This window comes from Lycorma delicatula, chromosome 3 (genome assembly GCF_047948215.1).
Source record: "Lycorma delicatula isolate Av1 chromosome 3, ASM4794821v1, whole genome shotgun sequence".
NCBI lineage: Eukaryota > Metazoa > Arthropoda > Insecta > Hemiptera > Fulgoridae > Lycorma > Lycorma delicatula.
This window is the reverse complement of record NC_134457.1, coordinates 75230421-75250266: the sequence shown is the minus strand read 5'-3', so window position 1 is coordinate 75250266 and position 19846 is coordinate 75230421. Positions and strand designations below refer to the sequence as shown.

Genomic DNA, 19846 nt, shown 5'->3' with positions numbered 1-19846 from the left:
AAAGAACACACTGAAATATGAATGGAAAGAGTTTCAACCTTTCATTTGTCTTATTACATATCAAATATTATAATCCAGTGGCTTCTGTCAAGGAAGCACACATACTTGAAAGAAAAAACAACTTTCATCAATATAGTCATAGCTTCCATCCGATTAAGAAAAGACTGCATGAACCTTCTCATTTTCAGGTTGAAGGAGGATGAGATCAAATTGAAATGAGTCCGCTACTTTATTCAGCTGTAAATAAATCAACCCAAACATACAGTGCAACCAGACTCCTACAATAAAATTCAATTTAAAAAAAGGATTAGGTAACAGCAGCACTAGCAAATGAATTTCAACTGAATCTTCATAATACATTTTTGATTATCTTCATATCTGATAACATTATTAAATAAACAAATATTAAAATATAATAATATTAAGGAATTATACTAGTCTAACAAAAAATATTTTATTATATTCCTTACGCTAGTGCAATTTCCAATCGCCCTTCCTGGGTTAAGAAAACACTGTATTTAAAATATGACTGAAAAGTACTTTAAATTTAAGTAGTGTCAGTTCATTTAAATATATCACTATTGTGCATTTTTATATTTCATAATCCTTGAGAGGGTTAAGACATGTTTTTTTCTATGACCTGCACAAAAAAAGTATATTTTGTGTATACATGGTATAGAATATCAAGTTATCATTGTATAACATTCTATATATTGTATAGAATGTTGGTATATTTGTGGTTTATATCTAAGAGATGGTTGGTAAACCGTCACTATGTTTTTTTAAGTAATATTGTATTAAAATCTTAAAGAAAATAAGAATAATAGGTATTTAACCTTTTCAGATCATATAGCCTTGGAACTGGTTATGTACGGCGTCAGTTTCAAAACGCTTTTACAAAATCATTTTATATGGCATCTAAGTCGGTTATTTTTTTTTATATTCACAAAGGAATCAGTTTTATTACACAATTTGAACGACTTTTATACGATGTAAAATGTTTTATTTAGACTAGAAAGAATATGACCATTTTTTCTCAGAAATGTGCTTGTGTGTGTGTGTAACTTATATATTATAATTGCTATGAGGATTACGGATTTATTTATTATTTACAAAAATAGCTTATCTTACTAGCAACATATCGATGTATTGAAACACATAATGAATTATGATATACGGCACACACAAAAAAAAAGAAGGAATTTGTGGTCATAAATACGTCACTTTTACTTGAGGTCTATAAATATCTTTTCAGACAAATGATATCGGTAAACATGTTATACATAACGATTTGTAATGAATAACAGTATACAGTAAAAATGGTTTTTTGTCAATCTGAATAGCCTTTTGAGTGGTGGGAATTTTTATAAAACGTAGTTTTCTGAATCTACTTTCACTTACACTAACATATGTTACTAATCTGTGATTTATGACACGGGTTTTTCATCATATTTTGCCCAATTTTCAACCGATTTGCTTGAAAGTATTATTTTTTAAAATCAGCAAACTGTTTCATAAACACAAAGAAAAAAAAAATTTCGCTAATAAAAAACGCGGTAGAAATGTGCAAAAAAATTCTGCAATTAAATTATCGTAACTTTTGTACTGTTTCAATTTTTTTGTTGTTACAGACATAAAAAATATCCAATCGTAACGGTTTTTTTGTTGTCAGAATCTGTTAAATCTCTTTTATTATGTACTGTTAAATATACTGTAATTTTTTGAAATTTTTTTCACAAGAAGGTGAAAAAATAGCATAAGACTATGAAGGGAGGCAATCAGATACCAACATATTTTCGCGGAGCGCTAATCAACCGCGGATCATTGTGATGGGAAAAGGTTAAAAATAGTACCTAATACTCATCACTGTACATTGCCTGTATTAAGAGGCTGTTCACCAAGAAGGCAATGAAAATGAAATTAATGCTTGACTTAGGGTTTCAAATAATTTTTTTTTGCCATAATTTCACTTTCTTTTCAATTGCCTATCAAAATTATTAGATAGTAGTATAATTAATTTCAGTATTAAAGCTGTTTACCACTTTAAAATAGGAGGAGACATCCTCCTATTAAAAATATTTATTTTTCAAAAAATTATTTTCAAATAGGAGGAGACATCAATTTTTTAAAGCCCAAAATCACTGAAATGATCTAAATTTGATGTGGGCAAAAACAAAATTCCATACTTCAACATATGTTTACATATTTTATAGACATATTTTGTAATTGTTACTGAGGTTTGAAACGGCATATATAACAAAACATGGTAATACACTATGTCACAGGAACATTTTCTGATATAAATATATTTATTTTTATTACACAATAATTTAATACAAAATACTATATTAAAATCCCACGCATTCCCATTAGAGCATTTTTCTAATAAGAAATAATAAAATAATATATACAAAATTGAATTAACAAGAGTTAAATAAAATTTTAAAATAAAAAATTAACAAAGAAAGAGGGAATGCATTTACATAAATAATACATATGATTTATAAAAAAATATATGTAATTAAGTAACCTTGGCATAAATAAAATAACTAAAAATAATTTAACAATAAATATAAATTTGATATTAATGCTAAAAATTTAAAAAGAAAAACAATGTTTGTAAAATTAAAATAACTTAAAATATCAGTCAATTTAACAATATAACCAAGCAGTTAAAATTACAAATAAATTATAATACACCATATAAAAAATATTTGATTAACTGAATTTTTTTTTTATCTACTGAACAAAAAGTATCTATATCTATTTAAACTTTGAAAAATATGGTAACAAACAGCTTCCAGTCTAATTTATCATTACCAAAAGAGTGAATAATCAGCATAAGAGATCTGAGGTACAAAAAGACTTGATTACCACAATATCCTTCAGAATTGGTTACTGTCGACAATAATAGTTTTTAGCAGGTAAAAAAAAAACTATCTGTTTTAATCATTAAATGCCATCATACAGCAGTCAGTAATGTGACATGATGAGCCAAGAACAACATAATTAGACAAAGCACAACTTACCTTAAAAAAATATGTAATAGAACAAACATGTAACAAGATCTTTATCAGAACTAAATGATAATGACTCAGAATACATTATTTGATTTTAAAAACTGCATCCAGAATTGAGTTGTTTGGCTTGGTTTTTTTTTTCATCTCATGTCCTTTCTTAATTTTTATACAATGAATTTGATCTAAAAATACATCCATGTGTGCACACACACACACACACACACACACACACATGTGCGCGTGCACACACAATTACATATATATCAGTTATAATTTAATAATTTTTTGCCCAATAATCTTTATCTGCATATTGTTAATTTACAATATACAACTTCTGTACATTATTTCATAAAAGGTAAGATGGACAAAGGCTCAGTTTAATTCACATAATACTTGTACATTAGTTATACAGCTTATTCACCACCCAAAGATGAAAATAAATTTTTCTTAAATAACATTTTAAAGTGTTAACTACATAAAAAAAATGTGTCTGTTATATTCTTAACTGGCTCGAAGGCAGATCAAAAGCTAATTCATTCTGAGAGGTATGTAAATTTTGGATTATTATTCCTACCTAGTTAAGAATAGAGGGAGGGGGAAAACATTGCTTGAGTCTGCAGCATAGCTTAAGCTATGCATGTCCTCTGGGTGATGCAAAATGAGCAATAATACTGACATACGAGACACTTCAATACGAAGAAAAAAGAAACTCTTTACAGAGCTAAAAACTGCAAATGATGTTAAAAATTATGCAATGGAATGCAGATGGCCTTTCACCAAAGAAAATGACAGAATAAAAAAGATTACAACAGAAAGAAATGTCAACATTGTTCCGGTCAATGAAGCCAATATTACAGAAAAACATGTGTAGTACTATGAGACCAAAATCTATAACATGTACATACTTTATAAAGCTCTACAAATAGCAAGTGGTATTTTGGTTCTGGTCAAGAAAAACATTATGTCAAATAGTTAAGAAAATGAATGAAAGCAATATTTCAGAGATGGTAGAACTGCATCTATGGACAAATAACAAGAGTTAAAATTTTCTGATTATATAGTTCACTAAACAATAATCTGGAACTCACATATATTGACTTCGAGATGTATAGTCATAATGGGAGATTTTAATCCAACCCCAGCAGCATGGTGTTATAATTACATTAATGTGTCTGGCAAAAGGATTGAAGAGTTTTTGAATGGCAAGTGAACTGAGCTTATGTGTAAAGAAGAGGACCCTGGAACCTACACACATTATTCTGCCTCAACAACCAACACAGATTTAATATGCATGTTCTTGGACCTGATTACTCTTTCCAATGGTGGTGGAAGACCCAGGAAGTTGACACTGCATCTCTATTCTTATCATTACCTTTGACCAGCGAATCGTGTAACCTACAGATAAGCAAATAATATGGAACTTCAAGAAGACATACTGGATTGTTTTTAGGGAAAAAAGAGAAGATGTCACAAATTAATTTGGCTACAAGGCATCAGCATGCAAGCTCTGAAGAACTTCTGCTTAGCCTTGAAGAATGCAGCTAAAAGCTACTATTTCCTGAGGTAGGTGAGAAAATACAAATCATTCTGGACCCAAGACTTAACGAATAAAAAAAGGCAAAAGACAGGGTGGAAAGAACAAAAGCTCAAGAAGACATAACAGCCTGGCACGTGCAAGCTGCACTGTTGCAAAAGAAAATGACATCATCTAAAAGTGAGGTATGGAATTTTTTCCATACCTGGCTGGAAAAGATCTACGTCGGACCAGATATTGAAGTTTACTCAGGCTTTCAATCAGGATGTGCTCGCAGTTTTTGTTGACCTTAAGGGACCTTGTGACACAGTATGGAGGAATAAGCTCTTCCAAAAGCTGAACAAAACGAAAGTGAGAAGAAATATGTTCTGCTGGATTTCAAGCCTCCTTTCTCAATGATGGACGAAGATAAAATATGGAAATGAACACTCAACTTAACAGTTGAAGTCTGGACTTCCACTGGGTGCTGTTTCCAGTACATTCTTTAACATCTATATTAACGACCTTCCTAAATAAATAAAGAACCATAAAGAAATCAATATAAGCATTTTCTATGATGATGTAATCTGGACTAAGGCAGGAAACAACCCAAAACAACACACAATATTACAAAAAAAATAAATCAGGCTCTGGCAATATCAGAGGTCAAATACAACAACTGGGAATTACCCAAAAGTGAACTCACCATATATCTTGGCATTGTTTTAAATAACAAATTAAACTAGAAAGAACACAGCAAATAATATAATAAAAATTACTTAAAAGGCTCTCCAGGATTACTTGGGAATGCAGCCAACACACATTAAACAAAACACCAGACTTATATCAAGCCAAAAATGACATATGGAAGCAAAGCACTGATCACCTCAAATAGGCCAACCTTTGAACTAGAGAGATGCCAGAAAAAGTGCTGAGAATCATCTGTGGAGCTGTCAAAATCATCCTAGAGGCAGCTATGCAACTGTAAACATGTAATTAATCCATTGAGAGAGAAGTAAAAGTCCACATGGCAACTAGATACATAGGAATACAAGGCTGCCACAGAAATAATCGACCAAACCATCAGGAACCAATATGCTTAAAACATGAGACCCTGTCTCTCATACTGGAATATCTCAATGAGTACCAATCTCCTCTCTCCACTGAAAGATACATACACCTTCTATCCAGTCCAGTGGAATTCCCTTCAATTCAGAGGGTAAAATGATTGTCAGAGGGTATAAACAAGAAGTCTCTTCTTACCTCCCTTTTCACATTATTTCTCCATAGACAGAAATAAAATAACTTTTGATGCGGAAACTGAAGCCAGATCTTGTGCTCTCCTGGCAGTACTGAACTGTTCACACAATTTCACCAATGTTGTCATATTAACGAACTAGGGCAGCTATCCAGGCCATCTCTTTATATACATCTGATGGAAATAAAATCCTTGAGGAAAACCAGTTGATGATAGCAAAACTACAGAAGCTGAGTAAAAATATTGTACTACATAAGATTTTCTCACATGTTGGAGTTTTTGGAAATGAAGCAACAGAAGATCTGGCGAAAAGGGAGACTACCCTTCATCAACCCTGAAATGCCCCTAACATTAATATAATGAAATTCATCATCAAAAAAGCAACAAATAAAGAAATAATTAAAAATGGTATTGGTGATGGTATTGGCAACAAAAGCTGGAGAGATAGATGCATGCTGGGAAAAAAATACCCACTTTTCCCTCAACAAGGGATATGACTGCCTTGCTGCTCATCTAAACTGAATGAAAATGGACACCTCCAAAGAGTGCCCTCTCTATCATGAAGCCAACTCAAAAATGGATGGGGAACACATTCTACATTGTCAAAAGCTGGATGCAAAACTCAGAGTGCAGAAAGACATCAGCAAACTAGGAAACAATAACAAAAATAGAAGGAAAACTGTTTCTGGGAAGAAAAATTTTAACTTGTCAAAAAGAGATTTGGAATAATTAGATAATTATCAGAATCAAGAGGCAACATTCTAAAATTGTTAAAATAGTCTTTCTTAAAATGTACTACACACAATATTGAACTAGTATGAAATATTGTACATTTCAACAAAATTAAAAACTATTGCTCCAAAAGCATTCAAAACAAAAATTTGATAAATGGAGAAAAAGTGATTTTCACAGAGTTATATGGAAATACCAAAGGAAGATAAAGAAACAAAAATCACTGCAGTATTAAAATTGATCAAAACAGTAAAGTTTAAGATATAATAATATATTATTAACAAAAACAAATAATTTGATGTTTTTAAATATATTCTATAGCATTTTTCTTATGAAGAAACTTCATTTCATATTTCCACCAAAGTCGCAATCAAGCAGTGCAAAGCAGGTCACATCTGTTTCGCTCTGCATTTAAAACAGCTTTTTTAAGTTGTTTAAAATGAGTCTATTGTTCTGGTTTGAAAATGTATTTTATTGTTGTAAAATAATACTACAAAAAAAATTATTTTTTGTGACAGCTAAATTTAGAATGAAAAGATTTTTAGTATACTAAATTTTGAATAATTCTTGATCGACTAAGCATGGCAAAATCCATCCAGTCCAAGTTATTTAGTAAACAGCTAGCTGCTGTCCTAAATTTATCCTTTTTGGAATGAATATTTTGTATTATCAGTACACATTCTTCACAACAGAAGATTGTTGACTTGCAAGCTGTAAAATCTTAGCTATGATTTCCTGCTTACCTTTTTAATTCTATGAAAATATAAAATAATAATTCATTAATTATAAATACTGTATGAGAGCACGACACCATATATTTCTGGATTATTATAACTGTGGTTTAAAATGAAACAAAAATTAGATATTTTTTAGGTAAGCTCAATAAAGTGGATTAAAATGAAACTAAAATAAGAAGTATTAATAAAAGATTAAATGAGAATTTACAAAGTTTAAAGGAAGACATTTAAGACACTAGTTTAGTTCAATAAAAATGAAATTGATTATAGCTTTAGAAAGAGAAATTTAGTATTTTTTGATTTAAAGAGTAAAAATAATCCTTTAGTATTACACAAGGAAGTTTTTGCTACTTTAAAATACATCATAATAAAATATTGATATTATTGAAATGTTAAAAACAGAAAAGGAGAAGAAACCAGTTTTATTGGGCTAACATCTAAGCATTTAAGAAACTAAATTGATTAAGAAATAAATAAAAACTAGCAAAAGATGAAAAATTTAATGTGGTGAGAATTAGGAGAGATTTTAACATTGAAAAAGAGAACTTGAACAGATATTTCCATAGTTAGCTGAATAAAGGGATAAGGATTGTAAAGTATCAATGATAAAGAATTGATGATTATTATTAGTTGACGGTAAATTCTTAAAGTTATCATAACTGAAAACAATTCAAGTAATGCAAAATAAAAGAGGGAAAATCCTCCAAACAGAATCAATTAAAAAGTATGAAAGTGAAAAGTCAAAACACAAATTTTGGAGATAAATTTAGAAAGATGGAAACAATAATATGTAAAGATGAATATAATAATTTTATCAAGCACGGCCCATGGAATGATTATATAATTAATAATTAAAAAACCCACTTACCAACAATTCTTTTATATATGCGTTCAAGCACTTTCAGAGTAAAATTCCATCAAGAACTAAAAAATTTTTTATGTTATAATCTTATTAAAACTAAAACTTCTTTGCCATGTAAATTTGTTTATGTAAGGTAATATAATCATCATCATAATTTAAAAGTTTATGATAATAATGGTGGAAATATTCATGACAGGACGTTAAGCAGACATAATTTTAAACTATGATGACCAATGTTATATTATATTACATTACATTAACAAATTTACATGACAAAGAAGTTTTAGTTTTAATAAGATTTATAACATAAACGATTTTTTAGGTCCTGATGATGGAAATTTATTCTGAAAGCGCTTGAACGCATATATAAATGAATTGTTGATAACTGGGTTTTTTAATTATTAATTAAAGATAAATATATATCTTATACAGGTATATATAATATATATATATATATATATATATATATATATATATATATTATATATATATATATATAATATATAGTAGAATTACTGAAGATGGACGAAGCAGGAACGATATAAAATGCCTAATAGCACAGGCGAAACAAACCTCAGTCAGAAATATAATTTGTTTACATCAAAAATTAATTTAAACGTCAGGAAAAGATTTTTGAAAGTATATGTTTGTAGTGTAGCTTTATATGGAATACACAATCTATATAATTCATTGATCACAAATAAGTAATATTCTTACAGCTGTTTTTTTAATTTCTACTCTGTTATCTGTAATACCAATACCCTAATTGCAGTATCAACTTACATCAATATCCTGATATAATAAAATTTGTATACATGATTAATCAAAGGAAATATAGAGTAGAAAGAAATATTGATCTAATATAAATAATTAAATACTTTTTTTAAGACTATATTCTTAATTGTACTAATTTAAGCTATCCTAAACATCTTAAAAAAATCTGATTGTTAATAGCAATATCCATTATTTAAAAGAAAAAATTACTCATTACAATCAATAATCCTATAATCAGTTAATCTGATCAAGCTTATGTTATCACTCACTAACAATAACTAATAGTAATACATGTTATGAATTTAAATCTTCAAGAAATATAAAATTATTCACATATATGTACAATCAATCGATTAATAAACCTTTAACTGAGGTGAAAGTGGTGACAAGAAAACTTTTATCTAAGAAATATCTTTGTTTTAGAAAAAATAACAGTTATTTTTTCCAATTCTGATGAGCTAGCTACCTTAAATTCACAAAAAGAAGACAAGTTCAATGATTCTTTAGGAATAACATATACCTCAGCAATAAAGGAACCAAAGCAAATCTGAAACCTATCTCAGCCATAAGTTTATTACCAAAGTATCAAAAGAAAAATGTATTACAGAATCACACTAAATCACATTCAAATCAATCTACTAGTCAATTTTGTTATTTTATAATAAATAAATAGTTTAATAATAATGTTAAGAATAAATAAAAAAAAGAATTATCTTTAAAAAAATAATAACTTATAAGTAATTACATCATCACATTAATAATGTTACTGAAATAATAGAAAAAATTTAAATAAATATGAATTAAGTCACAACCATAATCCCAGCAAAGAATACAAGAAGAAGCATTTTAAAATACCAATTATTTACAATTAATCATAAATTAAAAAGTAACAGCTAATATCATGTATAATAATTATTATTAAATGATAATAAAACATCATGGAATTACTTTAAAATAGCACAACTCTTTCTCAATATATAATCTATTAAATATAGTAGCATATTGATTTTGGTTTCCTTTTTTCTGCATAACAAAATGCTAAACATTAAAAGTCTATCTTACTAACATGTTATAAATTTACAACCGTATCTCAAATTGTAACAACTAGAAGGAATGATAGTAAGTAATAATTCAACAGAACAAACATACAAAAAAACAATGATAAGTAGGGCTAAAAGACAAAGTATTAAGTTCTTGGTGATAATGAATATTCTTTACAAGTAACAGTTTTTGAATTTGTTCAAGTTTCAGCAAACTATAGCACGGTAGAACAAATAAAACTAAGGTGTTGACTATTTTTTAGGCAAAAGTCAAAAATAGTTTAATAAAACATATTTATTGTTCCCAAAATTTAGGTTGTAATATCTCAGTATTTAAAGAATTTGATGTAGCTTCCCAGATGGAGAATTTTAATTATAATGAAGTATTATAACGAGTTAAAGAAACAAAACATAAATATATAAAACATAGATATATTATTGAGAATAGGAATATCCATCCCTGCTTTTCTATATAGTTCACATATATGATGCATTATGAGGTAGATACATTCTACAACACGGTAACAGAAATGTATTTTCTGAAGTATTTTATGAGATATCACCTAATCAATAGGTTAAGAAATTCTAAAATTAGAGACTGGCTTAATACATTTAATATGCTGAGAGAAAATTGGAAATCAAATTTACAGGATAGCTGACAAAGCATTATCTAAGATGCTTTATCAACATAAACATACATACCAAGAATTTACGGAATTAAAAACAATGACAAGTTGAATTTAAAATTTAATAAACTGCCATATAGAATTTTTTGTGATTGTCATAATGAACTGAAGTACAACACTTGCAAAAGAAGCAGAGAACTAATTTGAAAATAGAGGTTATAAAAATATATACAAAATATAATTTGCTTATAAAGAGTACCCTTTAAAAGAACCAAATACTAGAACTATTAACTCAATAACACTTTCAGTAGAAATAATGCATATAGTCAACAATATGATTTAGTCAATACACCTGATAATAAATAGATCCGATAAATTTCCTGATTTGTCAGGTAAATTTACCCGATAATAAATATTACATATGTTTATCTTTCATCTGGAGGTTCTGGATTCAAACCCTAGTCAGGTATAGCATTTTAAAAATGTTACAAATTTTCAAATCTGATTCACTCTTGCAGATTGGCATCAAGAGTGACATCTGACCCTTACATAAAAATTATGCTTAACTTCATCAATAGATTACAGAAAATTAGGAAAGCAAGCATAAAAAGAAAAAAATTAATTACAGTTAAATACTGAAATGAATTTCAATGCACTCATAATCGTATATTATGAATTCTGTTATATATACAATAATGTAATTATTTTACTTTCATTTCTGAGTACTGTCAAACAACTGGCAGAAACATAAATGTAATATGCTACAATTATATTTAATTAAGTTTTCAATATACTACCACAATAATACACAATTCTGGATGTCACCTTTTCCTTCATATCAGTATCATTCCTCCATGCAGTTGATTTCCTTATAAAATCCCAAAGAATATTTATTTCTTTTTTCAACCTCTAATAAATATCCAGAAATACTTAACTTATTAAGGTACGCCACTTTTGAGATTTTAATTCTACTAATAGGGTTTTTTATCTATTCCCAAATTATTATCTCAATTTCCATTTCAACAATATGCTATCCTCAAACAAAACTTTTTCCTAATTTAGCAGGCTTTCAGAATATCCTTTGCATCTACTTTTTGTTAGGCTCCTTATGTAGGATTTTCAAATCTTTATCACAAATCACCCTTATATGGTAGATATTTGATTGACATGCTTCTCATCTTTGCAATTAGTACATCTACATACAGGACACATGACTTTAATATTTCTACTTTATTAATACTAATGTTTAATTTTTTATATATAAATAAAAATAAACATTTTTCTCATCTACACTAAAGGAAAGAGTTGTACAAACAATTTTGCTGCGTTATCAAAGAGAAGAAGATGATATACTGCTTAACTGCAGCAAGCAATATCCAAGATATTGTACAATAACACTGAAACAAAGCACAACTGATGGAATGGTGACTTTCATAATCACTTGCAGCCCAAGAAGTTCAAGCAACATTCAGAAAGGAACAAAGGGGTATCGCTTATCAAGTTTCTTAATCATGAATATATAATAAATGTAAATATGTATTGTGAAATTCTTAACAAACACTTTGATGTGCTCTTCAAAGCAAAAAAACAGAAGAAACTATCCAATGGGATTTTTTTTTGCATAATACTAAACTGCTTGCTCTAACAGAGATGATTCTTTATTTATTTAAAATAAATAAATTTTCATCTCAATATCTCTTCTTCACAATCTTATTAACAGTTTCTCATAAAATATCAAACAGCTTTATTGTAGGTCTACAAACAAATCAATACATTTATTACACTTCTAACATATCTTCATCACTTGTCACAAGACAGTAATTAAATCCTTTGTCCATCTGCTTCTGCTGAATTCATTCTCCTCTTTCATCTTTTACAAATGGATTTCATTACTTTAAGCTAATAAATAAATGCTACTTCAACCACTATATGTGAAAACTACACTTCTAATTAAGAAAGTTATGGTTGCTACCTTCATAAAAAAGCATTCAATTGTTTTTATCATCAAACTTATTATTAAGTTTTATTTGTTTATAACATTTTATTACATTACAAAATTAAACTAAAAAATGTTTTTTACATATGAATAAAATCAGTCTACAAAATCATGTTTAGAAAATAAATGCCTTAAATGCATATTGGAAATGTAAGAATAATAAACTTCAGTTACTAATAATATCAATCAGGTGTTCAATATGGTTCTTTAATAAGAAATTATTCCTCAAAATATGAAAGATGATCTTAATGCTCAAAATAGCTCAGATATCTCATTAATTTCTTCTTTTTTTTTCAATTAAACTACCTCATAAAGACCAATAAAACTGACATCATAGTACTGCAGGTGAAACAGCTTATTGGAAATTATGGAACCAGCAATTGTCTGTAAATCAGAAGTAGAAAACTAATAATAATTTTAATAATCTTTGACCTCTTTTTCTAGGGATAGATATAATATGAATAATTAATTCACTTCACTTTTTTGTCTGCACTAAGACATTAGCTGGTAGAACTCATGCTACTATAATGGAGATTGATGAGACAGTGACTACACAGTGGAATTGTGAGAGGATTCCAATCGCTCTGCAATAGTCATTTAACTAGCACTTGATGTGTGTATAAAATAAACCCAGCCTTCTGAGTTTCCAAAAATAAAAAAAAAATAAAACAATAAAAGTAGAATCTTGATAAAATGTATTAACGTAGATAAATTTAAGATATTAAATAAACAATTAAGAAAATGGGAATGCATGCACATGATACTAAATAAAAAAACAAGCAAATTATTAGCTTCTTTTGCTTTGGACAGTAAGTATAAAAGTTATTTTTGGGGTCTTCTTGATACATAAAATCTGTTGAATGTATGCATGTGCAAATCCATGATCCTCAACAAACCTACAGTTAATGTAAATTCCCTACTCATCTTTAATACTTTTTTCTTTTTTTTAACCTCCGTGACCACCATTAGGTATTGCTTTAGAGGATGAGATGAATGATAAGTAGCATGTGAAAATGCCATGCCTAACCGGGATTTGAACCTGGGACCTCTGGATGAAAGGTTGAGATGCTACCACTCATGCCACGGAGGCCAGATCACCTTTAATACTTGTCCCATAATTTTCTAAAAATGATGGGACTCACTAAAGTGCTCACTCACTTAATTTTCTAAAAATAATGTATTTACATTCTCACTTTTATCACCAATACTCTTTCAACAATGGATTAATGGACACAATGCCATATATAGATTTTCATCAAATTTTGAGATACGGGTTTTGCTTACATAATAAATAAATTACTGGATGCAACATTTACAGGAATCCCAGAAGAAAGCTAAGTGATATTAATCAGTTAAAACTTATAACATGTAAAGTAAGATTAAACAAAGACAATTACATTAAATTTAGCATCTAAAATATTACTCATTTAATGTAACTCATGCAGAGATCAGAACCTCATACCAAAACAAAATAAAAAACATTAGAGAAATATCTATTGCAACAAACAAAAAATTAAATCTTGGACAGAGCATTTTCAATAAAACTATTTTATTAATTTTCTCATAAAATTAACAAGTAAAACCAACAGCCTACTGTATTTAAAAAGAGTACAAAATACAGATTTATTTCTTGTACATTGATAAATTTATAAACATAAGTTTTCTCACAAGCTACATTTGCATAAAATCATAATAGTGTAGAAAAAGAATTTTACTTTTTAAAATACTTAAACTAAAGAAATTTTTCCACTAAAGAAATTTTTCCACAATCATAACTTACAACTATAAAAAAAATATATTATCACCATCCTTTAACATTAAATAATTAAAAAAGATTCTAAACATATATGTATATTTTTTTATTTCTAAATTTCTGTATGCCTAACAAACACTGGAAAATTTATTGACAAGATAAATCACTAAAATTTAAAAAAACACAATTTTGAAATTGTAAAGAATTTTTACATACCAAATATAACTTTTAAGTTAAAAATTATGAAGTGATATAAAATTCACAAGATCTCAGTTTTCAGTTAGTTAACAAGGTACAAAACCTGAAGTGGTTTTAAAATCTTACACCACAATAATAATATTACAGTTAATTCCTCAACTTTTACTATCACCATTAAAATCCATATCACTGCTTTAATTTTCTAAAATTCGTATCAAATCTAATTCCATCATAATTTTATTAGAATCTAAACACTGCTTTTTTGGTCACGAAGGGCGAGGAACATCATGGTCAGCCATAATGTGTACACAAATAGAAAACTGAAACCAGGCCCAAATTATCTTTTTATAGAACACACCTCTATAAAATTAAAAGCACAACTGAAGAACCTGTGAATAGGAGTACTGAAAATATGTTAATACACCAGGTGCACAGATAGCACCGTTGGCCTGTGAGATGACTAAACAGCAGGTGCCACATGTGCATCCTTGGAGATGAATGTGTTAAACAGTGAAAAACCAATCATTCTTAAAACTTATGGAACTCACCACCATTTACATTACATTCTTTTAATTTCATTAATATTGTAAGGTTTTTTCTTGAATCGATCAGACAGAGCAAGAACAAGATATACTGAATTTTCACTTTTAATAAGAAGCTAGTTTTTCTCCATTACAGGCAGGTTAAGAAAGAGATACAAGCATATTTTACGTCCAATTTTCTGAACATCTGGCACCATTGGTATAACACAATTTATATAAAAATAGAGTATCTGCTCTAACAAAAAAAAAGGTTTTTTATTTATGGCATTGTGTCCTATACTCACAATTGTGAGTATTGAGTATCGAAGTGCTTTCGGATTATTCCTCCATCATCCAGGGATTACTGTTATCAATTTAGTAGTATAATATTTAACAGTTGTAAACATCTTATTGACAAGATGGTTGACTTATTTTAACTACTGACAATCAACTGTTACGAACAAAATAATTTTAAATTTTGTTTTCACTTTAATTCCCATTTATAAAAATTTATATGCACAACTATAAAATTCATAATTAATCAGTAATACCTGATGATGGAGGAATAATCCAAAAACACTTGGATAGTCAATACTCACAATTGTTGGTAAGTGGATACTCTATTTTTATATAAAAAGCATACTTTAATCACATAGACCTGCAAATGTTAGTCTACTCTTATCAAAGCTACCCTAAATAATCTGAAGTGTTGAGTAGCTTAGATCTCTTATTAATTTTATGTCCTTTGTTTTGTCAATTTTTTGTAACTTTTACCATGGAAAGTTTTCCTTTTAACATAACAGCTTTTCATTATTCTATGAACTCATAGTGTTCATTACTTGTAATAATTTACAGAACTTTAGAACACATTTTAAATAAAAAAATAAGATAAACAATATTTTATAAAATCAACCAAAACATCTAAATGAAATAACTGAATTGTTTTGCAAAATAAAAGATTACATTGATTTTGTTTATGTGAAAAATAATTGCAAACATATGAAATATGTGGATGAAACATTAACAAAAAATCACTGAATTCAACTCACTCTAAGTTGAGTAATTACTGTAATTAAAGTAACTGAATTTTAATAACTATAAATTAACTCTAAAAACACATTTTTTTTATTATGTGGACATAGGCATCAAATTTTTTTTATATCTATTTCAATTGGCTACAAAAAAAGTTAAATTTCTTATACTAAAGAATGAAAGAAAAACAAATGGATGAAATACCTGTGTTCAGAAAAAAACTGTATTAACAATGATTTCTACTATAATCAATTTATAGTAGTTACTAAAATGTTACCATTAAAACTGATTCAAAAAATGGAAGAATTACCTCTAAAAGATAAACATATTTAAGAGAACACATCCTATGACAGTCATTAAAGTTACATTAAATAATTTATTAGAATCACCACTGGAAAGGAATTTATAATTAAATTAAATTATTCTACACCACAAAAATTATATTAAAACTAAATGTAACTTATTTAATAATATTACTGTTTAAAGTTCATCTGACCAAATATTTGTTTTAACGTCTTTATAAATCTATGAATAAAGAATAAGTCTCAAGATAGGCACTCATTTGGCTGTGAATCCTGCAAAAAAAGTTAATCAGAATGATTTTTTTATGACTACTCATTTTACACGGAGCAGACTATCCACAACATTAATACATCTAGCTAACAAACATTTATCTTTAACTACTTACTACACGTACTAATTAACTAAATTAACTAATAACTACCTGTCATTTAATCACACCTCTCACCAGTTTCCTTAGAAAATGTAAAATGGTTTTAAGATTTACTGTTTGAATTAGACATTAGATTATCATAATATAATTTTTTAGCAGTATAACTTTAGCATAAATTCATTTGTAATTTTGTAAATAATTCTGAAGTTATCAGACAATTTCTTCATGGAGATTTCTTAACATAGAGCTAAATTTTACAACTCCTTTAGTAAGTCATGCACTTTTCTTTCCATTTTTAAATAATTTATAATTAAATAATAATAAAAATAAGTAATATTAAATAATAATAATTTTAATCACATTAATTTTCTCATCACATGTTTTCATTAATAAATAATGCTATTGAAATCTGATAATTATGATCTGAAAGACCATAATTTGCACAAAGGAAATAAAAATTGAAAAACATCTTTTGGTAATTTATAAAAATATTGTCTACACTTTTTTTTTTGTCTTCAGTCATTTGACTGGTTTGATGCAGCTCTCCAAGATTCCCTATCTAGTGCTAGTCGTATCATTTCAGTATACCCTCTACATCCTACATCCCTAACAATTTGTTTTACATATTCCAAACATGGCCTGCCTACACAATTTTTTCCTTCTACCTGTCCTTCCAATATTAAAGCGACTATTCCAGGATGCCTTAGTATGTGGCCTATAAGTCTGTCTCTTCTTTTAACTATATTTTTCCAAATGCTTCTTTCTTCATCTATTTGCCGCAATACCTCTTCATTTGTCACTTTATCCACCCATCTGATTTTTAACATTCTCCTATAGCACCACATTTCAAAAGCTTCTAATCTTTTCTTCTCAGATACTCCGATTGTCCAAGTTTCACTTCCATATAAAGCGACACTCCAAACATATACTTTCAAAAATCTTTTCCTGATTGTCTACACAGGTGGCCTATATAGATTGTTATAGAATTACACCTTCTAATTCTAGTTGGCTGGGAGATCAAAATATTTAGACCTGCTAACTGAAGCTGAGTTAATAGTTCATTTGTCACAAGATTAGTATTGTCTAGAAAGTTAACATTAAAATCTCCACACACGACATTGAATTTATTACAAATTTTAAAAAAAGTTTCTGATAGTTTATGTAGAAAGTTTCAAAGAACCAGAAGGAAATCTATAAATACCATCAACATCAACGTTAAGACTAGGGTATTGATACCTGAATTTAATATACCACCTGAATTTAAATATAGCCTGTAATGTGTGAGCATTCAGTACATGAGAGCCACATTTGAATCCATAAATGAACAAAGTGACATCACACTAATATGTCTCCTCATGCAACTGTTCACTTTCCTTCAGGATGCTTCATACACCAAAGTGTCGAACTGGAAAAGAATATCAGTATATTGTATTGCTCCCTTGTATGGCTCAACCTCCAATCTTCTTCGCAATACTGGGGATTGGCGCTGGTAGCCTATCACTGTGAATGGATTTTACCACCAACAATGACAACATGGTCACTAGGAGAAAAATCCTTAGATAGATCCTCCACCTCATGAAGTACAACAGGCAGAGGTCAGCCCCTGCTCTAACCAGTGAAGTCACATAGCAGGCTGACCCAATATGACACTGCATATGGCCAGCTAAGTACCTTTCCTTGCATGGATGTCACTGAGCAAAAGAACTTTATGGGCTTAGTAGCCCTTCACCACCTTTTTCTTGACTTGACACCATCGCTGTCATGTATTTCTTCTCCCAATTCAGAAACTGAACCAATGGGAAATGAACTTGCCTTTGACAATTGATGAAAACTCCCGCAGTCAGGCTGCACTCAACACTTTTGAGATCTGCAAAAATTTCTATTGTCAAAAAAACTTCTATATATCTCCTCATGTACTTTCCTTCAGGATGTTTCATACACCAAAGTGTCAACCTGGTGGTCTCTACAAATCTCCTCGCTCAATATCACCACTTCATGCTCAATGAGGCATGCAGTCATATGACCAAAGTTCCTTCTTCCCAGATGCCAAGAGGCCGAGGTCAGAACTCCTCAACTTCAGGTCAGAGATCTTCAAGTTTGGATACTACATTTTAAAATGTGATTGAATATAAAACTAAATAAATAGTGATAAGTATTCTCTTTAAATTAGCTACAGAAAGAAATAAACACAAAAAGAAATCAAATACTTTTAATGGAGTAAGACATACTGAAACACTAAACACTAAGGCACTGAAAACAAAACAGACATGAAAAACATATAAATATTTACATATAAATAACAATAAAAATAATAGAAAAAATAAAATAAAATGAAAGGTTTATAATACAGTAAATTTATTCTTAAAAATTTTAACTTGCACTTCTAATCTTAAACAGAGAAAACACATACAAGCCAATGCAAACTAGTCCTCAGGTAAACGTGCCTGTACTGAATGGAGTCCAAACCTCAAATGAATTAATAACACAGCAAAAATAATAGTAAGCGATCCTTCAACAATAAGTTTACATCTTTCAAGTAGGTACACAATATACAAAATAATGGATAAAGTAACTGAATGCTTTGCATAATTTCAAAAAATATAAAAATGCATTCAAATACCAAAGGAATTCTTAATTTTATCAATTCAATTACACATTTATGATCTAATGGACTGTCAATTTTATTTTTTGTAAAAAAATAATTATCAGATCATAAGAAGACTTTCAAAAAGTTAACTAACCAGATTTATTTCAAATTTACGCCTATTGTGAATGGCAAGTTTTACCCATCTTTCCATGCATTGTACTTAACCATATTTTTCATACCGATCTCACGATTTGATAATAACTTATAAAAAAAAAATATATATATATAATACACACATTTATAAACTTTGTAAACAAAAATAAGCAATAAATAAGGAGAGTGAATATATATATATATAACTGTGTATATCTGTGGGCTGTAAAATGAGTGCTGAATTATTAGATAACTAAAATCTAAAAAAATAACATAACTCTTAAACTTAACTCTTACTTCTGGAAACTGCCTGCAAATTTCTTTCCATAAATTCTTTAATATTGCACGTTGATCTCCTTGGCTCTGGAAAA

The 19846-nt window shown here is 28.6% G+C and overlaps 1 protein-coding gene across 2 annotated transcripts in view; it reads right to left on the bottom strand.

Annotated features, from left to right (window-relative positions):
* Nucleotides 1-9275: 9275 nt before the first annotated feature.
* LOC142321710 (gamma-interferon-inducible lysosomal thiol reductase-like protein) overlaps nt 9276-19846 on the bottom strand; it is a 36152-nt gene continuing 25581 nt past the window's right edge. The window contains exons 5-7 of one of the 2 annotated variants that reach the window (XM_075360010.1): nt 19773-19838; nt 16559-16637; nt 9276-12942 (exon numbers count right to left, since the gene is read on the bottom strand). In XM_075360010.1, coding sequence (XP_075216125.1) covers nt 16608-16637; nt 19773-19838 — 96 coding nt within the window. In that variant the 3' untranslated portion in view covers nt 9276-12942; nt 16559-16607. Of the gene's footprint in view, nt 12943-16205; nt 16638-19772; nt 19839-19846 lie in introns of those variants that run through there. The other variant, XM_075360009.1, reaches the window with a different exon arrangement.